A 20902-nucleotide genomic window follows, 5' to 3' on the forward strand; every position below is an offset into this window, starting at 1 on the left:
CATTTTCTGTGAAATTGGATTCTTAGAGCATCTCTCTTTAGACATTTTTGGATCTGCGCTTCCAAATTCTTTTTTTTCAAAATGGTGTTTAAGGTGATCAGACAGATTTCAATAAAAGCTTTTACTTTAAATGAAGGATAAAACAGAGATTAAATGAATATCAGGTCAGTTTTCTTCTTTTTTAAGAAGAAAAAAACCCCCACCGTTTTTGTAACATAACTAAAGCAATCTGAAAGCTTTTTACTTTTGTGTGATAGAATTTAGAGAAAATGCATTGTGCTATTAAGGAGGGGTTCAAAGGAGAGCCTCTGGGGAGGGAAAGCATAGCTTTTTTCCATGCACCAGTGATGATTTTAAGTTGTCTTCTTTTGAGTCCCCGCCTGTCCCAGGGTTTTACTTGATAATAGAACTCACTGAGTCAGAACTTGGCAATTTCATCACTATGCCCGTTCTTATTTACCATCTAAGATGTATAAATCTATCTCTTATATTGATGTGAAATGTAATAATGGTAATAATGTTGCTAATGACATTTACTTCTTAGCTTGAATACTCTCAAAGTATAGTTCTTGTTCACAGAATTATACTGTGCAGGTGATCACGTGACCCTCACCCTGCGGTCCCTTCAGGGACCGAGGCTAACAGAGGCTCTGCTTTCTTCAGTGTGCGGTCCTCAAGGTCACCGTAGGGGTCATCTTCATTCCAGACAGTCAGTCAGGGAAAGGTTATGGAGCAGCACAGATGGAGGGTTTTATGTACCAAAGACTATTTAATGTAACCCAGATGTGGTTATTATAAAGCTGGTTCTGGGCGGTTTTTTCTCCTTATCTCTCTGTTATTTCCAAAAAGATAGAGTTAGAGGAACCCTGATGCTTAGATGCAATTAGAACACATTTATTGGTAATGGAAAAGAATTTTGAATTCTAGAAGGTTAAAGATGAAAATGGATATGATTAAAGTTTATAGAATCAATGCAGGCAGAAAGAAGTTGACTAAATCACAGACCACAGAATTAGGATGCTGCCTTTGAATACTGCTCATAAAAAGTTATTCTAGGGCACATAAAGGCAATATAGTACAATTTTAGAATAATTATAAGTGCATTAACTACTATTGATTAGCACTATGTGACAGAGACTTGCATACATGATTTCATTTGATCTTCACAATAACTCTTCAAGAAAGCGTAGTGTGGTGATTAAACGTGTCTGCTCTAGGGCCAAGCTGCCTGGGATTTAATTCTGGTTCTTCCACTTACTAGCTGGAAAATCCTGTACAAGTATTTAACCCTTCCCTGACTCAGTTTTCTCTACTATAAAATGGAGATGATAATGATAACCCAGTTTATGGGGTTAATGTGAGGATTAATGAATTAAAATTGTAAAACCCTTATAGCTTTCATCATCATTATTATTTACCCATTAATATATTAGGCTTCTGTATTTCAGAAGGAGGAAGATACTTTCCCAATGTCACAAAGCTAGTCATTGGTAGAGCTGGCTCTTAGAAAGTATGTCTGTTCAAATCAAAACACCCTTCCTTCCCACTGTGGCAGGCCTCGAGTGAGTGATGAACTGCTAAGAGACAGGGCTACACACCACAGTTTTCTAGAGGAATTGGGAATATTTACATTATATTGCAGTTAAAAGTAGGGAAAAACTAATCAGATCTGAGTTGTAAGTTCTAGAGGTGCCTAGCATGGTGGTTGAGAGTTAAGTTATCAAATCAGAGATCCTAGGTGTCAAACCTGGTTCCAAGTTGGGTAACCTTAAGCAGGTTAATTCACCTCTCCAAGTCTTAATTTTATAATCAATAAAACTGGGGATAATAATATGGTCCACCAGATCAGCTGAGACTAATAGTAAGACTTAAGCAATAAACACACTTATTGCCTCACTTATCAGGAAGTCTACAGACTTGCAAAGGGCTAACAATCTCATGAAGGACTGATTAAGGCTCTTTGCATGTTTCTAGTTGGCTGTCCTCTTTAGGGGGTAACAGAGAGAGAGAGACAGAGAGGGAGAGACAGACAAAGTCAGAGAGAGACAGAGAGAGGAGCAGGCCCTACCTCCCTTAATCCATTGGGCAGATTTGGGTCTCCTAATGACCTCTTAAACCAATCAGAGAGAAGGAGAATGTGATTCTATAATTGCTTTAGACCAATAGACCAATCGCAGTTCACTTCCTGGGAAGAGGGAGGAGCCACCTTTCCTAAGCACATTGCTAGCTGAACCAAATCAGGGTTTGCTTAACAAGGAAAAGGGGATGGGAGGGTGCTGTTGAACAGTAAGTGCTATGTTATCGAGTATCTGGGAAGTGCTTAGCCTAGTGCTCTAGCCTATAGTTAATTCTCAGTAATGGTTAGCTTTGCCAACTCCCTGAGGCTGACATTCCCGAGGGCAATTCTGTGCTGTCACATAAAACAGACCTTTTTATTGTTTTAAAAACAGAACAGAGCACTGAACTTGATAGATCACAGGCCTGGCTCACACAATTTTGGATGTTCTTACCAGTCCCTTTGCATGGCAAAAATCCCCACACATTAAAACTACTTCTGTCTTGTATCTTAACCGGAGGTGTGGAAAATGAGGGAGTTGAACCAAGCTGCCTCAAGCCTCATCTTACATGTTGAAGGGGGTTATCCCACAGCTCTCCTGGCTCAAACTGCATCCTTCTGCTGGCAGAAGGAGTTCCCACAGTCCATGCTTGTCTTGAAGACAAACACTGTTCAGAATTCTACAGCTTTATTCTCCTTACAGTCACAGCAACAAACAACAGCTGGGAAGGATCAAGAATACTAGATGAGTGACTCAACAAGCTACTTCCCACAATAATGGTGCATAATAAATGATCCCCCAGTCCCTGGCCAGATCGGTGGATTCAACAATGAGCATATATTGTCATGCTCATAAGTCTGCAGGTTGTCTGGGTTCTGGCAGATCTCAGATGGGTTCTGTTGGATTTGCCTCTAGGCTGCAGATCGGGCCTACATCTGCCCCTTATGGCTCTCTGAGACATGTTTGTCTCACGGTAATAACCAGAAACCCCAGAGGGCAAGTATATTTCCCACCCATCCTCACAAGTATATTTCAAGCCTTTTCTTAGGTCACATCTTCTAACATCTCATTGGCCAATATCAATGGGGTGAATAAACACACAGGTCACCATAAGGTCACATGGCAAAGTGTGTGGATACAGAGAAGGACAAGGAACAGAGAGAGATGATGCAATCAGCCACCACAAGAGGCTCAATCTACCTTCTCATTTAGCCTAGAGCCCATTTCTAATCCTCCAAACTCGTCTTCTAGAGGGCACATCTCTGGTCTATCTTGCCTTCCTACGTCATTCTGGTGTTAAGCCTATTTGGCCAATAATCTTTTCAGTACAAAACTGAGGGCAATGGAGAAATAAAAGAGAGAACAGAGAAGAGAAAAGAACAAGTCTGGTAGGATGAATTATAAGCACAATTGAGAAGGGCAGGAACGCTGGAAGTAGTCGTGTTGCTGTTTTCAAGAGAAGCAGTTTGAAAATGTGATGGTGCTTTCTGCACTTAGCAAGCCAAGGCCACTGGATAGAGGGTCTTTGGACAATATACTCAGGTTTTAGTTTAGGGACATGTGATCAAAATGAAACAAGTCAGTCTTTAAAGAGATTCTTTGTGGCAAGTGGCTTCCAAGGGCCAGGTAAGGCTCCCAGAAAAGAGCAAGAGTCAGGGGTCATGTTCACCAGGTTATCCTTGGTGATTATCATAGTGCCTAGCATACAGCTGCTAATCAACACATATGTTTTGAGTGCGTTGAAATATTTAACAGCAAATTTCTCCATCAGATTTTGGGTAATATTTTGACCGAGTTTATAAACATTGGGCCTTGGAAGCCTCTGGGGCAGAGGAAAAAAGACAAACACTTAAGAGAAAAGAATGTTTCTCTCCTTCTTTGTTCATATTCTGTTTCTTCTTTTTTAAAATCAACTTTATTGAGGTACAATTTACTTACAATAAAACATACTTGTTTTAGGTATACAGTTCTATAATTTTGACAACTGTGCACAAATATGTGTTCTATAGTTTTGACAACTGTGTTCAAATATGGAACATCTCCGTCACTCTCAAAAGTTCCCTGGTTCACCTTCTCTGTCAATCCCTGCCACTCCTGGCCACAGGCAACCACTGATCTGCTTTCTGTCAATATAGTTTACCTGTTGTAGAATTCCTCAAATGGAATTGTACAGTATGTAGTCTATTGTGTCCAGCTTCTTTCACTAGGCTTAGGGTCTGTGTGATTTATCTGTGTGGTTGTATGCCCATTCCTTTTTTATTGCTGAATAGTATTCCATTGTTTGGCATACCACATTTTGTTTATCCATTTACCTGTTGATTGACATTTGTGGTTTCCAGTTTTGGGATATGATGAAGAAAGCTATGAGCATTACTGAACAAGTCTGTGAGAACATATGTTTTCATTTCTATTGGGTAAATACCTAGAAGTGGAAGTTCTGGGTTTTATGATAAGTAAATGTTTAACTTCATTAAAAAACTGTTTTTCCAAGTGGCTTTACCATTTTATACTCTCTCCAGCAGTGGATGAAATTTCCAGTTGCTCCTCATCCTCTCAACACTGGTATTATCGGTCTTTTAAACTTGATCTATTCTGGTGGGGCTATCTCTTTCTTTGTTTTAAAAGAAATGAGAAATGTTTGTTGAATGAGTACAAACATCCTTACACCTATGTTCCTAAATGAGCAAGTTTCTATCAGTTAGACACCTCTCTCTCTCTTTCTCTCCTCCTGTCTCTGATACACGCGTGCGCGCGCGCGCGCGCACACACACACACACACACACACACACACACGCGCGCCTTCTGTCATCGTGGGAAATAAAAGCATTGTTTCTCTTAGAATGGGCTTGCTTTCTCAGAAACACAACTTAACCGAAGAATGCCCGGGCTTCAAGACCAGCGCGCTGCGAATTCTCGGGGCTGGCAAGGTTTCCCCAAAGAGCTCTCACTCCATTCCTCTCAAATGCTCTCTCCTCTACTAATAAATAATAATTGTCTTTTCAAAAAGCTGGTTTGTGGTCAGCGCTGGAGAGCTCCAGCTAGAGGGGAAAGCAGTGGGTCGCTTCTCCGCTCCCTCCGACGGCTCCCTTTTCTCACCCCGTTTGGACCCAAGGACATTTCCAGGCTCGAGCTCACGTTCCCCAGCAAACCCCCAGGAACGCCTGGCCCCCGGACACCCCAGCACCCCCAGCACCCCGCCACCGGGGCACGAGGCATGCTCAGAGGCGCGGCGGCGCAGGCGTTGGCTGCAGTGGAGCCCGGGAGCCGGGAGGTGTCGCTGCGTCCCCGCTTCCAGGCGCCTGACCCAGTGCGCAAAGTTGGGCTGGAAGCCGCCGAGGGAAGGAGGGACTGAGCGAGCGCTGGTGGCGGGGAAGGGGGGCGGGAGGAGGAGGGAGGAGGGGAAGGAGCAGGGCGGGGGGGCGCCGAGCGTGTGTCATTCGCGCTCTCCCTCCATGTCTAGAGGATGTGCTGAATGGTACGCCAGGAGGAGGCGGCGGCGGCCGAGGAGCAGTATCCGGCGGCGGCTGGCAGCCCTGCTTGGCGGCTCTTTGCCCTCCGAGGCTCCGCATCCACCGCGGGCGCCCGACCCCGCGTGCCGCCCGAGCATGGCCGGGCGCCTCGCCCCCGCGCGCCCCGCCTGCTGAGCCGCGCCGGAGGAGGTGCGGAGGCCGGCGCGGGAGCAGAGGCGAGCGCCTCTGTAGCCGGGAAAGGAGCCCGCGCCCTGCGCCCCGTCCCTGCCGCGCTCGCCCGGGCCGCCCGGAGCCCCGATGAGCCCTGATGGCCGGGGCTCAGCCCGGAGTACACGCTCTGCAACTCAAGCCCGTGTGCGTGTCCGACAGCCTCAAGAAGGGCACCAAATTCGTCAAGTGGGATGATGTAAGTCGGGGCGGCTGGCGGGGGCGCCGGCGGGGCGCGGGGCAGGCGCGGGCCTCTCGTGGGGGTGGGGCGAGGGGTGCGTTATGCAATGGGCGCACCCGGGCGGGCGCGGGGGCTTCGGAGCGCTCAAGTCGCCGCCGCCCGGGCGGGTGGCCGACAGCGGCGGCTGGGCGCCCGCTCCTGGGTCCTTGGGTTCAGTAGTTGACGTCCTGGCTGGGTCTGGTCAGCGCTTCCTGAGGTCTGAAATCTTTTGGGCCAGTGGAGCCGAAGGGGCCGGCGTTGCCGGTGACGGGTCCTTGAGAGTTTGGAAAGTGGGGAGGGTGAAGTTGGGACCCGCAGGAAAGCGCTGCGGTGTGAACAAGTCGCGCCCCTCTCCGCGCGCAGACGCACCCCCTGTTACCTCCTTTGGTCCCTTTCGAGAAGGAACTGCCCGGGAGTCCGAAACTGTTGAATGATTGCTCGGCGTCTTAGCGCTTTTCTGGGCGCCCACGCGGCAGAGGCAGAGGACACAGCGGTCCAGCCGACAGGTGGTCGGTGATGCCAAACTTTAGCGCCCGGCTCCGCAGAGAAGGGCCCTGAGAAAGGCTGGGAAGGACACACCAGGGGAGGGCTGGAGAGCAGAAGGGGGTCACTGAGGGGTCGATGAGGGCTCAGTGGGCCTGCAGCCTAAGCGGGAGGGCAAGTTTCTGAGAACTGAGCTGGCTGGAGTCTTCAGTTCGAAATAGACATAGAATACAAGACATTACCTCAATTTACCTTCATCTTATGCCAGGAGGGGCTGGGCTAAGTCCAGTACTTTACAGGAGCCCTGGACACTAGGACTTCAAGTGAATACCCCCCGCCCCCCCCCACCCCCGCATTGCCTTCAGACACTTTAATAATCTTGCTGCATACATGGGGATCTTCGGATGGAGGACATTAGTTTATCAATTTTATGGCCTAGATGTCATTCAACAGGTTTGATAAGAAAAGCCCACTGGAAAAAACCTGAGCTGCTGGATCTAAGGAAATTTGGGTCTAAATGACTAAGACATCTCTTAAACAGGAGGAATTATAGGAGAATGAGGCATTCTTCTTGCTGAAAAGATTTTCCACCTTGTAAATTATAGCCTGTTATTCTCCAGGGTATTTTTCTTTAATCTTCTTAAGCCATTTTCCAGTGTCTGAAAACAATTTAAATATTCCAGGTAGCGAATCCAATTACTTAGCTGAGTGGATCTGTGTCTATATTTTGTCCATTTGGAAGTGCAAACAGGACGTGGAGGCTGAGCCACAGCTTCCTTGAAAGCTCATACCAGTTATTAAATGCTGTAGGCATCCTTTTACTATGGACTTTACACTTTTCTCCTTCTGTCCTAGTCTAATGACCGGATGCTTTGTAAATGGATTATTCCAGAATCTAAACAATAAGTTCAGACACAGGTGAAATGCTCTGTCTGTGTCAAGGAAAAACAAAGAAAATGCAGTTCAACAACAAATAAAACAGTCTTGCCCATCTTGAGGTCCTCAGATAGAAAGCTAATGTGATGATGGGTTTACTGAGAAAGAGAATGAAGATCAGAAGGAAGAGAGAGCGAGAGAGAGAGAGAGAGGAAGAGACTATGCAGAATAAAGAAGGGTATTCCAGGATAAGCTCTGGATTTATTCACAGAGATGATTTTAAACTGCATTTTAAATAATTCTCCAGATGAACCGGTTTGCAAGGCAGAAACAGAGACACAGATTTAGAGAGCAAAGGTATGGACACCACGGGGGGAAAGTGGCGGGGGGTGGTGGTGGTGGGATGAATTGGGAGATTGGGATTGACATATATACACTAATATGTATAAAATAGGTTACTAATATAAATAATAAATGAATAAAATAAAATTTAAAAAATGTTTGAAGAAAAAATAATTCTCTAGAATGTCTTGTTTGGAAGAAACTATGAGTGTCACTTTGAAAATGAAATTCTTCTGTGGAAACACTTTTTGGTACATCCAGGTAGATGACTTTTATTATGTGCATTTATGTCACATATATTTCTTCCTCACCTACTAATGCCAGGCCCTGGATTAGAGCCTGGTGTGATGAAGAAAGCAGCAACCCCCCTGCTGTTACCGACCTTACATACTAGGTGGAGGAGACAGAAAATTATCAAGAACACCAGTGATACAGAGATTATGAGGGCTGCAGGGAGAGTGATGGAGAGGCTGCTAGTCAAATGCCACCTGCAGAAGCTGAGAAGGGCTCCCTCTGAGCATTGAACAGTGAGTTTCTAGGGCAGTCCGGTCGGAAGGTTATGGGCACTAAGGAGAGGGCCAGGGGAATCTCAGATCTTTCATAGGGAAGAAACCAGACTGCACCCAGGAGTCGGGTTATGTGGAATGCAATGGACTATCCTGCAAGTTCCTTGGTTGGCCTTCTTGGTCTCCATGGTGATCTGTGGAGTAAGAGGGACCCAGACTTTCTGAGGTTTTTTTCCTCCCCAGGTGTCACCCTTCTACTCTTCCCCCGTTCATATTTGTCCTTCTAGTATCAAGCCAGTTTAGGTTATCTGGCTAATTATATTGCATATTAGTGAGACTGTGTGTTGAAGACACAGAGAGCTAGATCTTGAGTCCAAGGCCTGGGTGTACCTGCTGATTCTTTTTAGCCAGTCAGCTGTTGACTTTAGCGTTAATCACTTAACCTCTGTAAATCTTTGCTGCCTCTTGCTCAGACTGTGAGAATGCTACATTTCCTACCTATTTCATCTAAAAGTTGGCAGTAAGCTGATAGGTAAAGCAGCCCTTCTCACACTTAAGCATGCATCAGAAACATCTGGGGGGATTGGTAAGATTCAGACTGCTGGGGCCCACCCTCAGTTTCTGATTCAGAAGTTCTGAGATGGAGCCTGGGAATTTGCCTTTCTCATAGGGTCTTGGGGAGTGCTAAAGCTGCTGGTTGGGGAACCAGCACTTTGAAACCACTGAGATAAGGTTTGTGAAAAAAACTTGGAAAGTGTGGTAGAGAGCACAGTCTTGCTGGCCTGTGTACATTTTCACTGGTTTGTAAGTTTAATTTTATCTCTGTGTTTGTATTTTGAGAAATTCTTCCAATTGTTACCTTTCTACCTACCGAGGAGGTAGAAAAAAACTCAGTGACATGATCGTGGACAATCTTTTTAGGTCTTCTGGGATATTTAGGAAGTGTCTGATGCCCAGGCTGACTTCACTCACATTCATGCATTTCTTTTGAATTTCTTATAGGCAATGAAACATTTTCAGCATTTTCATCTGCTTCTAGTGGGAGTGTTAGAAAAGGAAAGGAAGGAGAGAAGCTTCTTGAGAGGCTGTCTAGTCTGACTTCCTGCCTCTGAGCAGGGGAGGCTGCTGTGTTTTTCCTTTTGCTTCTAACTTTGGGAAATACCTGCTGCCCACACCCTTGCCCCAAGTGTGTGCCCCATCTGCTAGTGAGGAAAAGTAAATGCTGGAAATAATTTAAAATATCTCAAATATCTGATCTCACTTAAAAATTGTATACATTCTTCTCTGATCTTTAAGATGAAGGATGGGCAAACTCAAAACAGATTTTCAATAGCCCATTAGAAAGCATAGCGGTACATTTGAAAATGATGAGTTTGGGGCTATTTAGAATTGTGTAGAGATTCTATCTTGTTTTTTGAGTGGCTAAAGCACCATAATCACCAGTCCTGTTGTCCTGACCACCATATAGAATGGGGGGTGTCACCCAGAGGGCGCAGTGCCCTGCATAGTCTGTTGGCTACCTACCAATGTCATGGTGAAGCTGTGGATGCTCTAAGGGTGGTAGCCAAAAGCTTTGACATTGGCGTTAACCAATCACAACAGACAGCAGGGGGGCAGTGGAGCTGGAGTGGAGTCCTGGAGACATCCTGTTCCACCAGGGCCAGGCATGAACCATGCTTTTGCCTGATCCTGGGAAGGTCTGCGGGTCCCCAGTGTCTGTGGGGGCATGTGGAAATATTTCCATTTTTGAACAACTAGTAATGGTGTATAGGTATATACAGTCTGAACATCAAGGCCAAGCCTTGTCCTCCAGAACTTGGCCAACAGATAAAGGACTGACCTATGGTGGCTATGTGTTTCACCAGTGATATGAAAGGATGCACCTTGCTTTTACTGTGTGTTTGTATCTTAGCTTTCATTTAGCATTTGTATACGATCAGTCTCTGGTAGTAGGAGGTGGGTGTACAGGACTGGGGGGTTTGAGAGTGAGCTAACTTTCTCCATCTCAGCTAGGGGAGCTTGGGAGATTGTGAGCCTGGCCCCTCTCGTTCTTCTCTGTGTTGGACAGGATGTGGAGGGAAAGACGAAGGTTTCCCAACCCCTGATTTGCCTCAAACTCATCATTTTCAAATGTACCATTATGCTTTCTAATGGGCTGTTGAGAATCTGTTTTCGGAGTTTGCCCATCCTTCCTCTTAAGATCTGTGTCTTTGTTCTACAAGCCTCTGGGGCATGGAGGGCTTCTCATTTGATTGTTTTCTTTTCTCCACTCTCACCCTCCAAATTCAAGAGCTCACTGTGGGTGAATTGCTAATGCAATCTCAACCTGTTTCCTCATGTGTAATGTCAGGATTGTAGTATCTCCTACTTCACAGAACCGCTGTTACCAGTAAAGGAGTGAAGGCACATGCAATTGCTCTGTGTGGCGCCTGACATACAACACTCAATAAAATAAGTTTTTAAAAGCGATGGTTCCCCCAATAATTAGAGGGCCATGAACTTTATCAAGGTGGTCAGTTTGTGTTGGATGACTCTTTTATTCTATAGGTGGGAAGATCCAGACCTTCCTTCCATTCCCTTTAAAGTGTGTTTGATTTTCATATTTTATGATTTGAAAGGGAAAAAAAAGTTTTTTTTACCCTTTTAAAAAATATAGGTAGGGCTTCCCTGGTGGCACAGTGGTTGAGAATCTGCCTGCCAATGCAGGGGACATGGATTCGAGCCCTGGTCTGGGAAGATCCCACATGCCGTGGAGCGTCTAGGCCCGTGAGCCACAGCTACTGAGCCTGCGCGTCTGGAGCCTGTGCTCCGCAACAAGAGAGGCCGCGATAGTGAGAGGCCCGCGCACCGCAATGAAGAGTGGCCCCCACTTGCCGCAACTGGAGAAAGCCCTCGCACAGAAACGAAGACCCAACACAGCCAAAAATAAAAATAAATAAAAAAATAAATAAAGTACGTTTCTTAAAAAAAAAAAATATATATATATATATATATAGGTATTTCAGAGAAAATGATCTATGTAAAAAATGCAGGACTCTTTCTCTTTAAGGAAGTCAGTTTCCAAAGCATCCAAAAGTTTACTTCTACTTAAAACCTTAAAGTACACACACACACACACAGAGTAAGTGCACAAGTATGATGACCAGAAGGAAAAGGAACAGTTTAAAAAAACTTTGTAATTTAGCAAGAAAAAATTATATATAGATAGATATATGTAAGTCTCACATCATACATCATGTCTCAGAAATGTAATCTTGCATTCAAAGGTCATAATTGCTAGACTGGCTAAGTTGTTTGAGAAGAAGCCTGAGGAAACTTGGAGGTTTGGATGTGCCGAGTGCCCCGAGGATTTGAACAAGTAACTCCCTCACCCCTCTCCACCACTCTGCCCTCCCCACCAAAAAACCCACAGCTAAAACAGGTATTAATAATAAAAAATCATGTTAGTATATTGCACATTTCCCAGCATCCTACACAAAAGCTCAGTTAGAACTTTTGCATTATGTAGAATCTGTAGTTGCGGTTTCCAAAATGATGACAAGGTGACACTGACAAGATTAACGAGGGAGCAGAGGAGAAGGGTTTACAAGGTGGGCAGTCAGCAGCATTCACTTTGGACAGGTTATAGGGGAAAGAGGGAAGAAACAGCCCTGGTTGGTAGGTGGTGGATCCAAACGCAGCCCCCAGAGGGCTGGCAGGTGCCCTCTAAAATACTACTTAAATATGTCCAGATTTGTCCCTTTTTCATGTCCAAAGAACTTTTGTGAATTTCTCATCGACAGTGATTACTGTAATCTAAGTGTAAGAATATCACTTTTCCAAAGTAAGTCAATAAAGCTATTTTAAGCTTTTGATCAGAGTGTAACGTTCATGAAGTAAAAACACGCAAATCTTGTGTCCAGCTGGGTCAGTTTTTGCAAAATGAACACTCACGTGATCAGCACCAGATGCAGAAACAGCATCGCCAGCCCACCAAGCCCCTGAGCACTCCCTTCTGGCCCCTACACCCGCTCTCCTGACTTACAGCTCCGTAGGTTGGTTTTGCCTGTCTTGGATCTAAGAAAGCTATTTTCTTCTTATTTTCAATGAAAACAGAAGCCTAAAGCATTTTTATTATTGCTTTAGAACCCTCTTCAACAGTAACAAAAATGACTTATCCTGGGTTTAGATGGGCCTTGATTAGGTCCTTATCTAGCCTAAGGGAAGGCCTGGGAAGTGAAGCAGGTGTAGTACATGCCCCAAAGGAGAAAGCAGTTGAACAAAACGGTAGTAACTGAGCAAGGAAATGTAGTGCCTACAGGCTGTTATTGGCATAGCAGAGCAGACTAGTACAGTGCTGTTTCTGGAATATATTTTTCTCTAGTAGTTTTTCTCTCTCATCTTGCCTGACTTTGATATTCCCACCTATGGTGCAGTAGGATAATTTACTCTGGCTATTAGCATATCTCTAATCCTTCCTAGGAAAGTTTAGCCTATCAGTAAATAGCTTCAAATGATATTTACCTGCAATGACTGTTTAAATGGGACAGGAACATTTTGCTTTTTTACGTTGAGCTTGTTAATCTGTAGCTAAATGTTTCTTTATCAGGATTGTTTCACATTATCCTGAACAAGGAGTGCTGGCAGAAAATGGAATGAGATTGACTGTGAATTGTCGACTAATGCTGTGGGTCTTCACCTAAATAACAAATATTTCATAACTGAAGACCTTAGTTTTCCTGTTACTGGAGCTAATATGAGGTTCAAGCAGCCTTTTCAGACTGTATCATAAATTCCATCTGCCCAGAAAGATTTCATAATGCTCCCCTTCCCCCATCTATTCCATGTCCGATCCCACAGTCAGAGCCAGTGCCCCTGTATATCAGTAAGGAAAGGAACTAGGACATATTTCTGAAATTTACATGAGATCTTAAAGAAGCTATCGATTTCTGTTAAAAACTAAATGAAATAGCGTATAAAGAAGGCTAGACTCTTGAAGAGTTGTTTGGCTTCCCCTTTGATCTCTTTGTACTCTGATTTTGATTTTATTATTTTCTTCATATGTTAATTTCATTTTGGGGAAATTTTTATTTTAATTTTGTTCTGAAAAAATGCTTAGGTATATGCTTAGATATAATTGATGTTGACTAAATCTATATACATTTATCAAGAAACTAAATTATTGTCAGTGGAGAAACATTATTCTATAAAATAAGCAAAAATATTTAGTGTTAAAGAGAATTAAAAGCATCCTACATATGGTTTTCATTTCAAGGACTTTTTTAGTTCACAATACTTGCTCAGTGTTTTGTTTCTTTTCATCACAATGAAGTTTTATGAACAAGTTTAAGGAAAATGAATTAGTTAACAAAGCACTTTTACCTGAACTAGTCGTTGTGGATATTAATATATATCATTGATACATAGGAGATTAAGAAGTTATTTTGCTGTTAAAAAATCAAAATTTCATTGGAACTTGTTTATGAAGTAGATAAGGGAAAGTTAATTTGATTCATTTTATAGAAGAGGCTATATAAGCTGAAAAAGGAAGACCCCAGAGCAAGTCAGCAAGTGGTCCCGTAGATTAAAAAAAAATGAAGGATACTGACCGGGATGCTTTCTCAGGTTTGCTGTTTGATTGAATCTCACTTAGTCTCCATCCCCACACCCTCTTAGTATGACTTCTTATAATACAGAATCAGGGAATCTCAAGGTACATTTACTAGACTTCCTTGAAGCGTCTAATATTCTGGCTGTAAATTCATTCCACCAGTATGAGATGCACTTATATGATATGTGAAGGAGGCCACTTCTCTGCATTCTTTGGTTTGTCTCTACAGACGTGTGGGATGTTGAAGGACGAAGTATGATCTTCTGTGTTTGGTTATAAAGAGGCAGTGGGGACAGTGGCTGCTCCCTGTCTCAGATTACTCTTCCTTTGTCTTCAGCTAAGCTGGCGTGTGTTTGACCCTAGCAGTTCCTCCTTGATTTCTCTCTCACCTTTCTGAATGTGGTGGAGGCAACAGCTCTCCTCAAGGGTCAGTGTGTCATGTTCTGGGGTCATTCATAGAGGCTCCTGAAGCCTACATCTCCAATCCTTCTAGTGATACTGTCAAGTACCTGTAATTAAACTCCTTTATGTTCAAAGTTTCCAGAGAGGTTTTTGTTTTCTTCATTAACCCCTACCCAATATGACCTTTTACCCAATACGGTTCTAGGATTCCATGAATTTCAGTCTTAATGTGCAATGACCACCCACACATCCTATGTAATTTTCTCCTTCAATATTACAGTTGAGTAAAATGGAGTTTTGCTATAATGCTGCCTCTCAAGTTCAATACTGAGAGTGAGTCCTAATAACAGGCCCTGATATTTATAAACCACTCTTATTTATTTACAGTCATGCCCCTTCAGTCTTCAAGACCACCTCGAGTGGTAGGAAAAGGCCAGATGTTATTATTCCCATCTTACATAGAAGCACACTGGGGCTAGTGAGTGGTGAGTTGCCCAAGGCACACAACTAGTTAGAGCCAAAGTCAGGTTTAAAACTAGGTCTTCTGGTTAAATTCAGGACCGTTTCCAGTCTACCATGATATCCCCAAACAGGATCCTTGTGGTAACAAAAGGCTTTTAATCGAATCTAAATGAATACCAGTTGAAAGAGATTCATTGACTTTTCCAAAGAATCCCCCTGGTTTTATGATTCGTACAAATGACGCTTAGAACCCTACAAATGCCTTCCTCTTTGCTGGTGTCTTCAAAAACAGCTATTTTTATGATGTGTATATGAAGCCCATGTTTGTTCCACAATGTAGGATGTGGGAACATAGGAAAACTTCATTGCTGCTTTGAGGCACAAAGACCAGGGTACAGTCTAGTCTACAAATGTTCTACATCAGTCAGTCAGTGTAAAACATGCTCACGGAAAGATATTCAGGAATGGTGTTAAAACAAAGGTCTTTTTTTTCATTACCTAATAAGTGACACTTTTGTATCTAGCAAGACTCATTACATGTGCTTTTCCATCTTTTTCTCTTCCAAACATACTTGCACATGTTGTCTTTTGTTGGATGCCCATTAAGACTGGTCCCATGGCTTCCTATGGGAAAGCTTTGATGTTGGAAGATGAAAGATAAAGTGGGCATGAAGGAAGTGTAGAGGATGCCACTTGCACCCAAAAGTGAGGCAGAATGGCTTGGAGTTCAAGGTACTGTCAATTGAGAACCCAGATGTAGATTGCCAGTGCAGGAGGGTGCATGCAGGGAGGTGGTTATGCCTCGTCTATAGGACAACTGGACCAGGGCTCCTCAAACACTGTAGCTTTGTGTTATTTATCACCTTCCCTAGGGCAAAGCATAGGCCTGGCACTGAGTTGGTGCTCAGGGAATCTTTGTGGAATGAAGGAATGATCTGGTGTGTTTCTGGGTCACAGTGGGTTCATGGGAAGGGGGGAGTGTGCAGTCATGAGGGAGGGTGGTCATGCTCCCAAGACACCTGCATGACACACTGTGTGTAGCACTGGTTAGAAAGCCCTGCCCTCCATCCTTCCATTCCATCTGACATCTCCCAGAGTCCGAGGGACCCTGTGGCATTTTTTTTTTTTTTTTCCTGTGGCATTTTTAACTTTGGTTTCTCCATGTGAGTTCAAGAAGCAAAATATTTATTGTCAACACAAAGCTGATTGCTGTCATAGCACGGATTTCCCGTAAGGGCTAAATATGGCTTAAGGTTGAGTGTGTAATCAATTGTGATTCGATATTGGTTGAAAATTGTGATGCTTAATGTATTTACATCTCTTATTCTGAATGTTACAAGTGGCTTCTGTTTTCTGAAAAAGATACACATATACCGAGATTTTGCAAGGAAAATTGCCTTTAAAGAAATTCAGAAGTGTTGGGAGTGACAGAGCAAAAGACTGACGGTTGTGAAAACATCCTCTCTATCAGGATAATGATTCACAAGGAGAAAAATGGATATATGAGATTTATTGCCAAAATGAGAAAAATATTAAAGACATATAGTTTAAAAAATATTTTTTATAATAAAAATTCTACCTACACTATTTCTTCTGTATAGAGGGAATGGAAGTTACTGGGACAATATTATTGACATCCTCCCTTCCCCACTCCTAGTTCAATATACTTGGGCCACCTCTATGGTCCCACCTTCCCTCCTGTCCCCGGGAAACCTCCGTGTCCTGGAGCCCATGCCTCCTGGTTTCTTTGGATTCAGGATTCATAATTATCCTCCCCTTTGACAGTATCTGTGAAAGATTCCCTTCTGTTGAAGTTCTTCTGAGAAAATAGAAATATGCTTTTTAGCCATACATATGCCAACATAGAATGCAGCACAATGTCCCCCGCCACCTTCCTCCTATGGTTACTGCCCTCTTCCTCATCCTTCCCTCCACAAGGAACATGCAGCTTCTACCCACCTTCTCTTCTCCTCACATCCCACTCACTCCTTCTCTGCCCTCCAAAGCCTTAATCTGCCTTTGCCATTGCTTTGAAACTTCTCTTGCCACAGCTTCTGGCAACCTGTTGGGTGCCAGCCCAATTGATATTTTTCAGAATCTACCTTGATTCTTTTTCTGCAGTTTTCTTCCATCTACCCGTTCAGTGTTCATACTTTAAATTTGTATTGATGCCTCTTATAAGCTGGACATTTTGCTAGTGTTGTGGATTTACAATGGTAAATGATTTGGTTCCTGCCCTCACGGAGTTGGTATTCTGCTGGGGGAGATAGATGCATAACAAATAAAGGTAAATGAAGTTACTGTAATTGTGATAAGTACTACAGAAAAAAGTACAAAAGTACAAGTGAGTATAAGAAGTTTGGAAGGTTTCCATGGAGAAATTCTGTTTAAGGAAAGACCTGAGTTATAAGTAGGACTTAAGCCAACATGAGGATGGGGAGTGTGTTAGGTCAAATGTACAGGACATGTGGGCATCCCAAGGAGGGAAGGCACATGGGACTTTGAAGGACAGGGAAGAATAAGCAAATGGGGCACTTGGTGGCTCAGATAATGAGGCGGGATGGCAAAGGGTGCATATATGCTGCTTAGGCCACTGCAAAATTTTTTCATGAAGTCAGTAGGAAGCCATTAAAACTGTGTTTCTGAACCTCGGTACTATGGACATTTGGGGCCAGACAATTCTTTGTTATGGGGTTTGGCCTGTGCATTGTAGAATGTTTAGCAGCATCCCTGGCTATCTACTAGATTCCAGTAACAAAACCCCCAGTGTAACAGACAAAATTGTTTCTGGACATTGCCAACATTTCCCTGGGGTGCAAAACTTCCCCTGGTCCAGAACCACTGATTAAAATGTAAACCACTGATTTAAATCTTAACTGATTTTAAAAAGTACTGGGCCACTTCGTGCGCGTGTGCGCACACACACACACATGGCCAGTAGGGACATGAAAAGGTGTTCAACAACATTAGTCATTAGTCATCAAGGAAATGTATATTAAAACCACAGCCCACCAGACCTATAGCTTCCTGAAATGATTGGTTTACTCATCCGATGCCCCCACTAAACAGTGAGCACCTTGTATGATGGGGGATCTGGACTTTCATTTGAATCCCTAGTATAGGCCTGCAGTATCTTGCATGGTATTTGAAGGAGCATGCTTCCAACTTTTTGCTGTATTTTGTTAAAAGAGATTTTTATACCTGTCAGTAAAAGGCAACTTTTTAATGGTACTTCTCTCCACTGTTTTGCATCCTCCACCCTGGACCTTCTTCCCTCCTCTGTTTTCCTTTCCTCGGGGAAATTTCAGACTGGACAGGCCCTGGGAAGAAAATCCTCTTCCATGCTGATGCACACAGAAGATTTATTTCACTGATCCTAATCTCACAATCTGTCATACAAGACTGCCTTTAGTGTGTGTGTGTGTGTGTGTGTGTGTGTGTGTGTGTGTGTGTGTGTGTATGTATGTGTGTGTGTTTCATAGTCAGGGCTGCATTGCTGACGTTTGTTGGGCATCACATCTGATTTTCTGTGACACTTGGAATTTTTTTTCCTTACGTAGCTGTTTGTGTATGTGTTTGCCGTCTTTGGCTCTGCTGCTTTCTGAGGCAAGTCTTGGGCAATCCCTGTGGAGCATGGCTGTTTTTTTTCCCTTGTTGACTCTGTAACATTGATTAGTTGAGAAGTGCGCATCTCTAGCCATGTGTGTTTTCTGTTTAACAACATGAGGACACAAAATCACTGTGGAGTCAGGATCATGGTCAATCTTGGCCAGTAGACTTTCTGACAGTGGCACCAACATGTGGGCTGTGGGTCTGTGGGTCTGTGAGCTGGTCCTCGACATTAGCCTTAATGGGTTATAGCTTGTATCAGTTTTATAGGGTGTCCATAACAAAGTAGCACAGACTGAGAGTCTTAAACAACAAAAATGTGTTTTCTCACAGTTTTGGAGGCTGCAAATTTGAGATCAAGGTGTTGGTGGAGTTGGTTCCTTCTGAAGACCCTGAGGGAAGGATCTGTTCCAGGCCTCTCTCCATAGCTTGTAGGTGGCTGGCCTCCCTGTGTTGTCACATCATCTTCCTTCTGTATGTGTCTGTGTCCAGATTTCTTCTTTTTATAAGGACACCAATCCTATTGAATTAGGGCCCATCCTTAATGCCCTCCTTTTAATTTAATCGCCTATGTAAAGATTGTTAAGCATATAGGGTTGCACTTTGAAGCACTGGGTAGGACTTGAACATACGGATTTTGGGGTGGGGCACAATTTAGCTCATTACTAACCTGAACCTGGTAAAGTAGAACTCAGAGGGCAGCAACGTATTGGCTCTATTCAGATACTTGAAGAGTTGATACTTAGAGAAGCAACTAGATTTATTTTGTATAATTGGGTTAGCTAAAAAGTTCGTTCGGAAAAACCCAAATGAACTTTTTGGCCAACCCAATAATTAGGTGTTAAAACTAAATGATAGCTGCATATATGGAAAAAAATCCCAAAACTTTCTAGCTGGCATTATCTGACCAAGTTTGCTTTGTGAATAAGATTTCCCTGTTAAGGAGAAAACTTATTTTCTCATGAAGGTTTAGAGCTCCACTGCCCAGTAGAAATATAAAATGAGCCACACTGGAAATTTTAAAGTTTTTAGTAGCCACATTAAAAAAGTAAAAAAAAACCCAAAAAACAGGTGGAATTAATTTTAACAATATAGTTTGTTTAACCTGATATATTTATTTACATATATAATTAATATCAAAAATTATTCATGAACTACTTTACATTCTTGTTTTCATTGTCAGTCTTTCAAGTCTTATAGCACATCTTAGCCAACTCGCCCCATTTCAAGGGCTCCGTGGTCTCAGGTGAGCCCATATTCAACAGTGCAGGTGGACAGCGTTGCCTTCTCCGTTGGGGCCAGATCATCTCCAAAGAAGTGAAAAATGGTTCTTGAGGGACAAAACGTCTTCTTATTCTTTACTTTTTATTTTGTATAAAGCACAGTATACATACAGCATATAAATAGATATACAGAATATCTGTGATATTAACATTTCATGGAAGATGATTAGGAAAAAAAATGTCAAAAAAAGCCCTAATTTAGCAGATCAGTAATGAAACAGTGTTGAGTGACCTTGGTGTAGAGTCTGTCCTTGAGGTTTAATTCCAGTGCTTCCCTTACTAGCTTAGCCAGGTTTCCTTGGACCTAGTTATTTAAGCTAAGCCTTAGTCTATTTATATGTAAAATCGGGATAAGTGTCTACCTCTTAAAATATTATAAATATCAAAGGAGAAATTCCATTTCGAGTTCATATTGCAGTGATTGGCTCAGACCAAACATTTAGGATGTGTCTATTATTATTTGGTCAGGGAGTTTTGTAAAGAATATTCTGGTATTGGGAGGCAGTTTGGACTGTTTTGTCATTTCCTCCCAGTTTCTTTAGGACATTTTATTTATTTATTTATTATTAAAGTATAGTTGCCTTATTATATTAGTTTTGGGTGTACAGCATATTGATTCAATATTTTTATAGATTATACTCCAGGGTATATAATTTGTTTTATAGTGATTCATTTATTTTCACATTTCATCTTTTTTTTTGAGATGTAATTATCATATAACATTGCATTAGTATATGTTATTGATTTATATCAGCACATTGATGCACAAATCATAATAAAGAAGTTATAGGACTTTGTAATTTTAATATTGATTGCAGTGACTCTTTTTCTTACTGAAATATCTCTCATTCTTTTGGATGTTTAGGTTTTAAGAAGTCCCTTTACTTTGTTCCTTGACTGTCCTTTATTTAACCTAAAATCTTTTTGGAGATTCATGTAAATTGTAAAACAGCAGCTTCTTATATCATTATATTAGTCTTCATTTTTGATAAAATAGGATGAGAGTAGAATGGTTTCTGTCAACGAAAGATGAGTAAATAGAGATTTACTGTACATTATCTACAATTACTAACTTAAGACAGGTATGTTTATTAGTGTTCTTCTTTTCAAGGTGGATGTTTATTGGAAAAAATACCTTATAACTTTAAGTAAGCAAATTAAAGTTGAATTCCTAGTTAGAAGCCATGTACTTATAAGACACAGGGATGTCTACATTTCAAGCTCACTGGTGCTCCTGGGCATTTACATCATTGTATTCCCGATTCAAAGCCTCACCCATTGTAGGCCTGTGTCAGTGGATCTAAGTCTGGTTCCTGGACCAGTAGCAGTGGCATCACTGAAAATTAAGTAGAAATGCAGATTCTCAGACTCTATTCCAGATCTCCTAAGTGAGAA

The 20902-nt window shown here is 42.5% G+C and overlaps 1 protein-coding gene across 3 annotated transcripts in view; it reads left to right on the forward strand.

The window, feature by feature from the left end:
- Positions 1 to 5490: 5490 nt before the first annotated feature.
- PLCB1 (phospholipase C beta 1) overlaps positions 5491 to 20902 on the forward strand; it is a 700435-nt gene continuing 685023 nt past the window's right edge. For all 3 annotated transcript variants that reach the window (XM_036826676.1, XM_036826677.1, XM_036826678.1), the window contains exon 1: positions 5491 to 5933. In XM_036826676.1, coding sequence (XP_036682571.1) covers positions 5835 to 5933 — 99 coding nt within the window. In that variant the 5' untranslated portion in view covers positions 5491 to 5834. The remainder of the gene's footprint in view (positions 5934 to 20902) is intronic.

Source organism: Balaenoptera musculus, chromosome 15, assembly GCF_009873245.2.
Source record: "Balaenoptera musculus isolate JJ_BM4_2016_0621 chromosome 15, mBalMus1.pri.v3, whole genome shotgun sequence".
Lineage (NCBI taxonomy): Eukaryota > Metazoa > Chordata > Mammalia > Artiodactyla > Balaenopteridae > Balaenoptera > Balaenoptera musculus.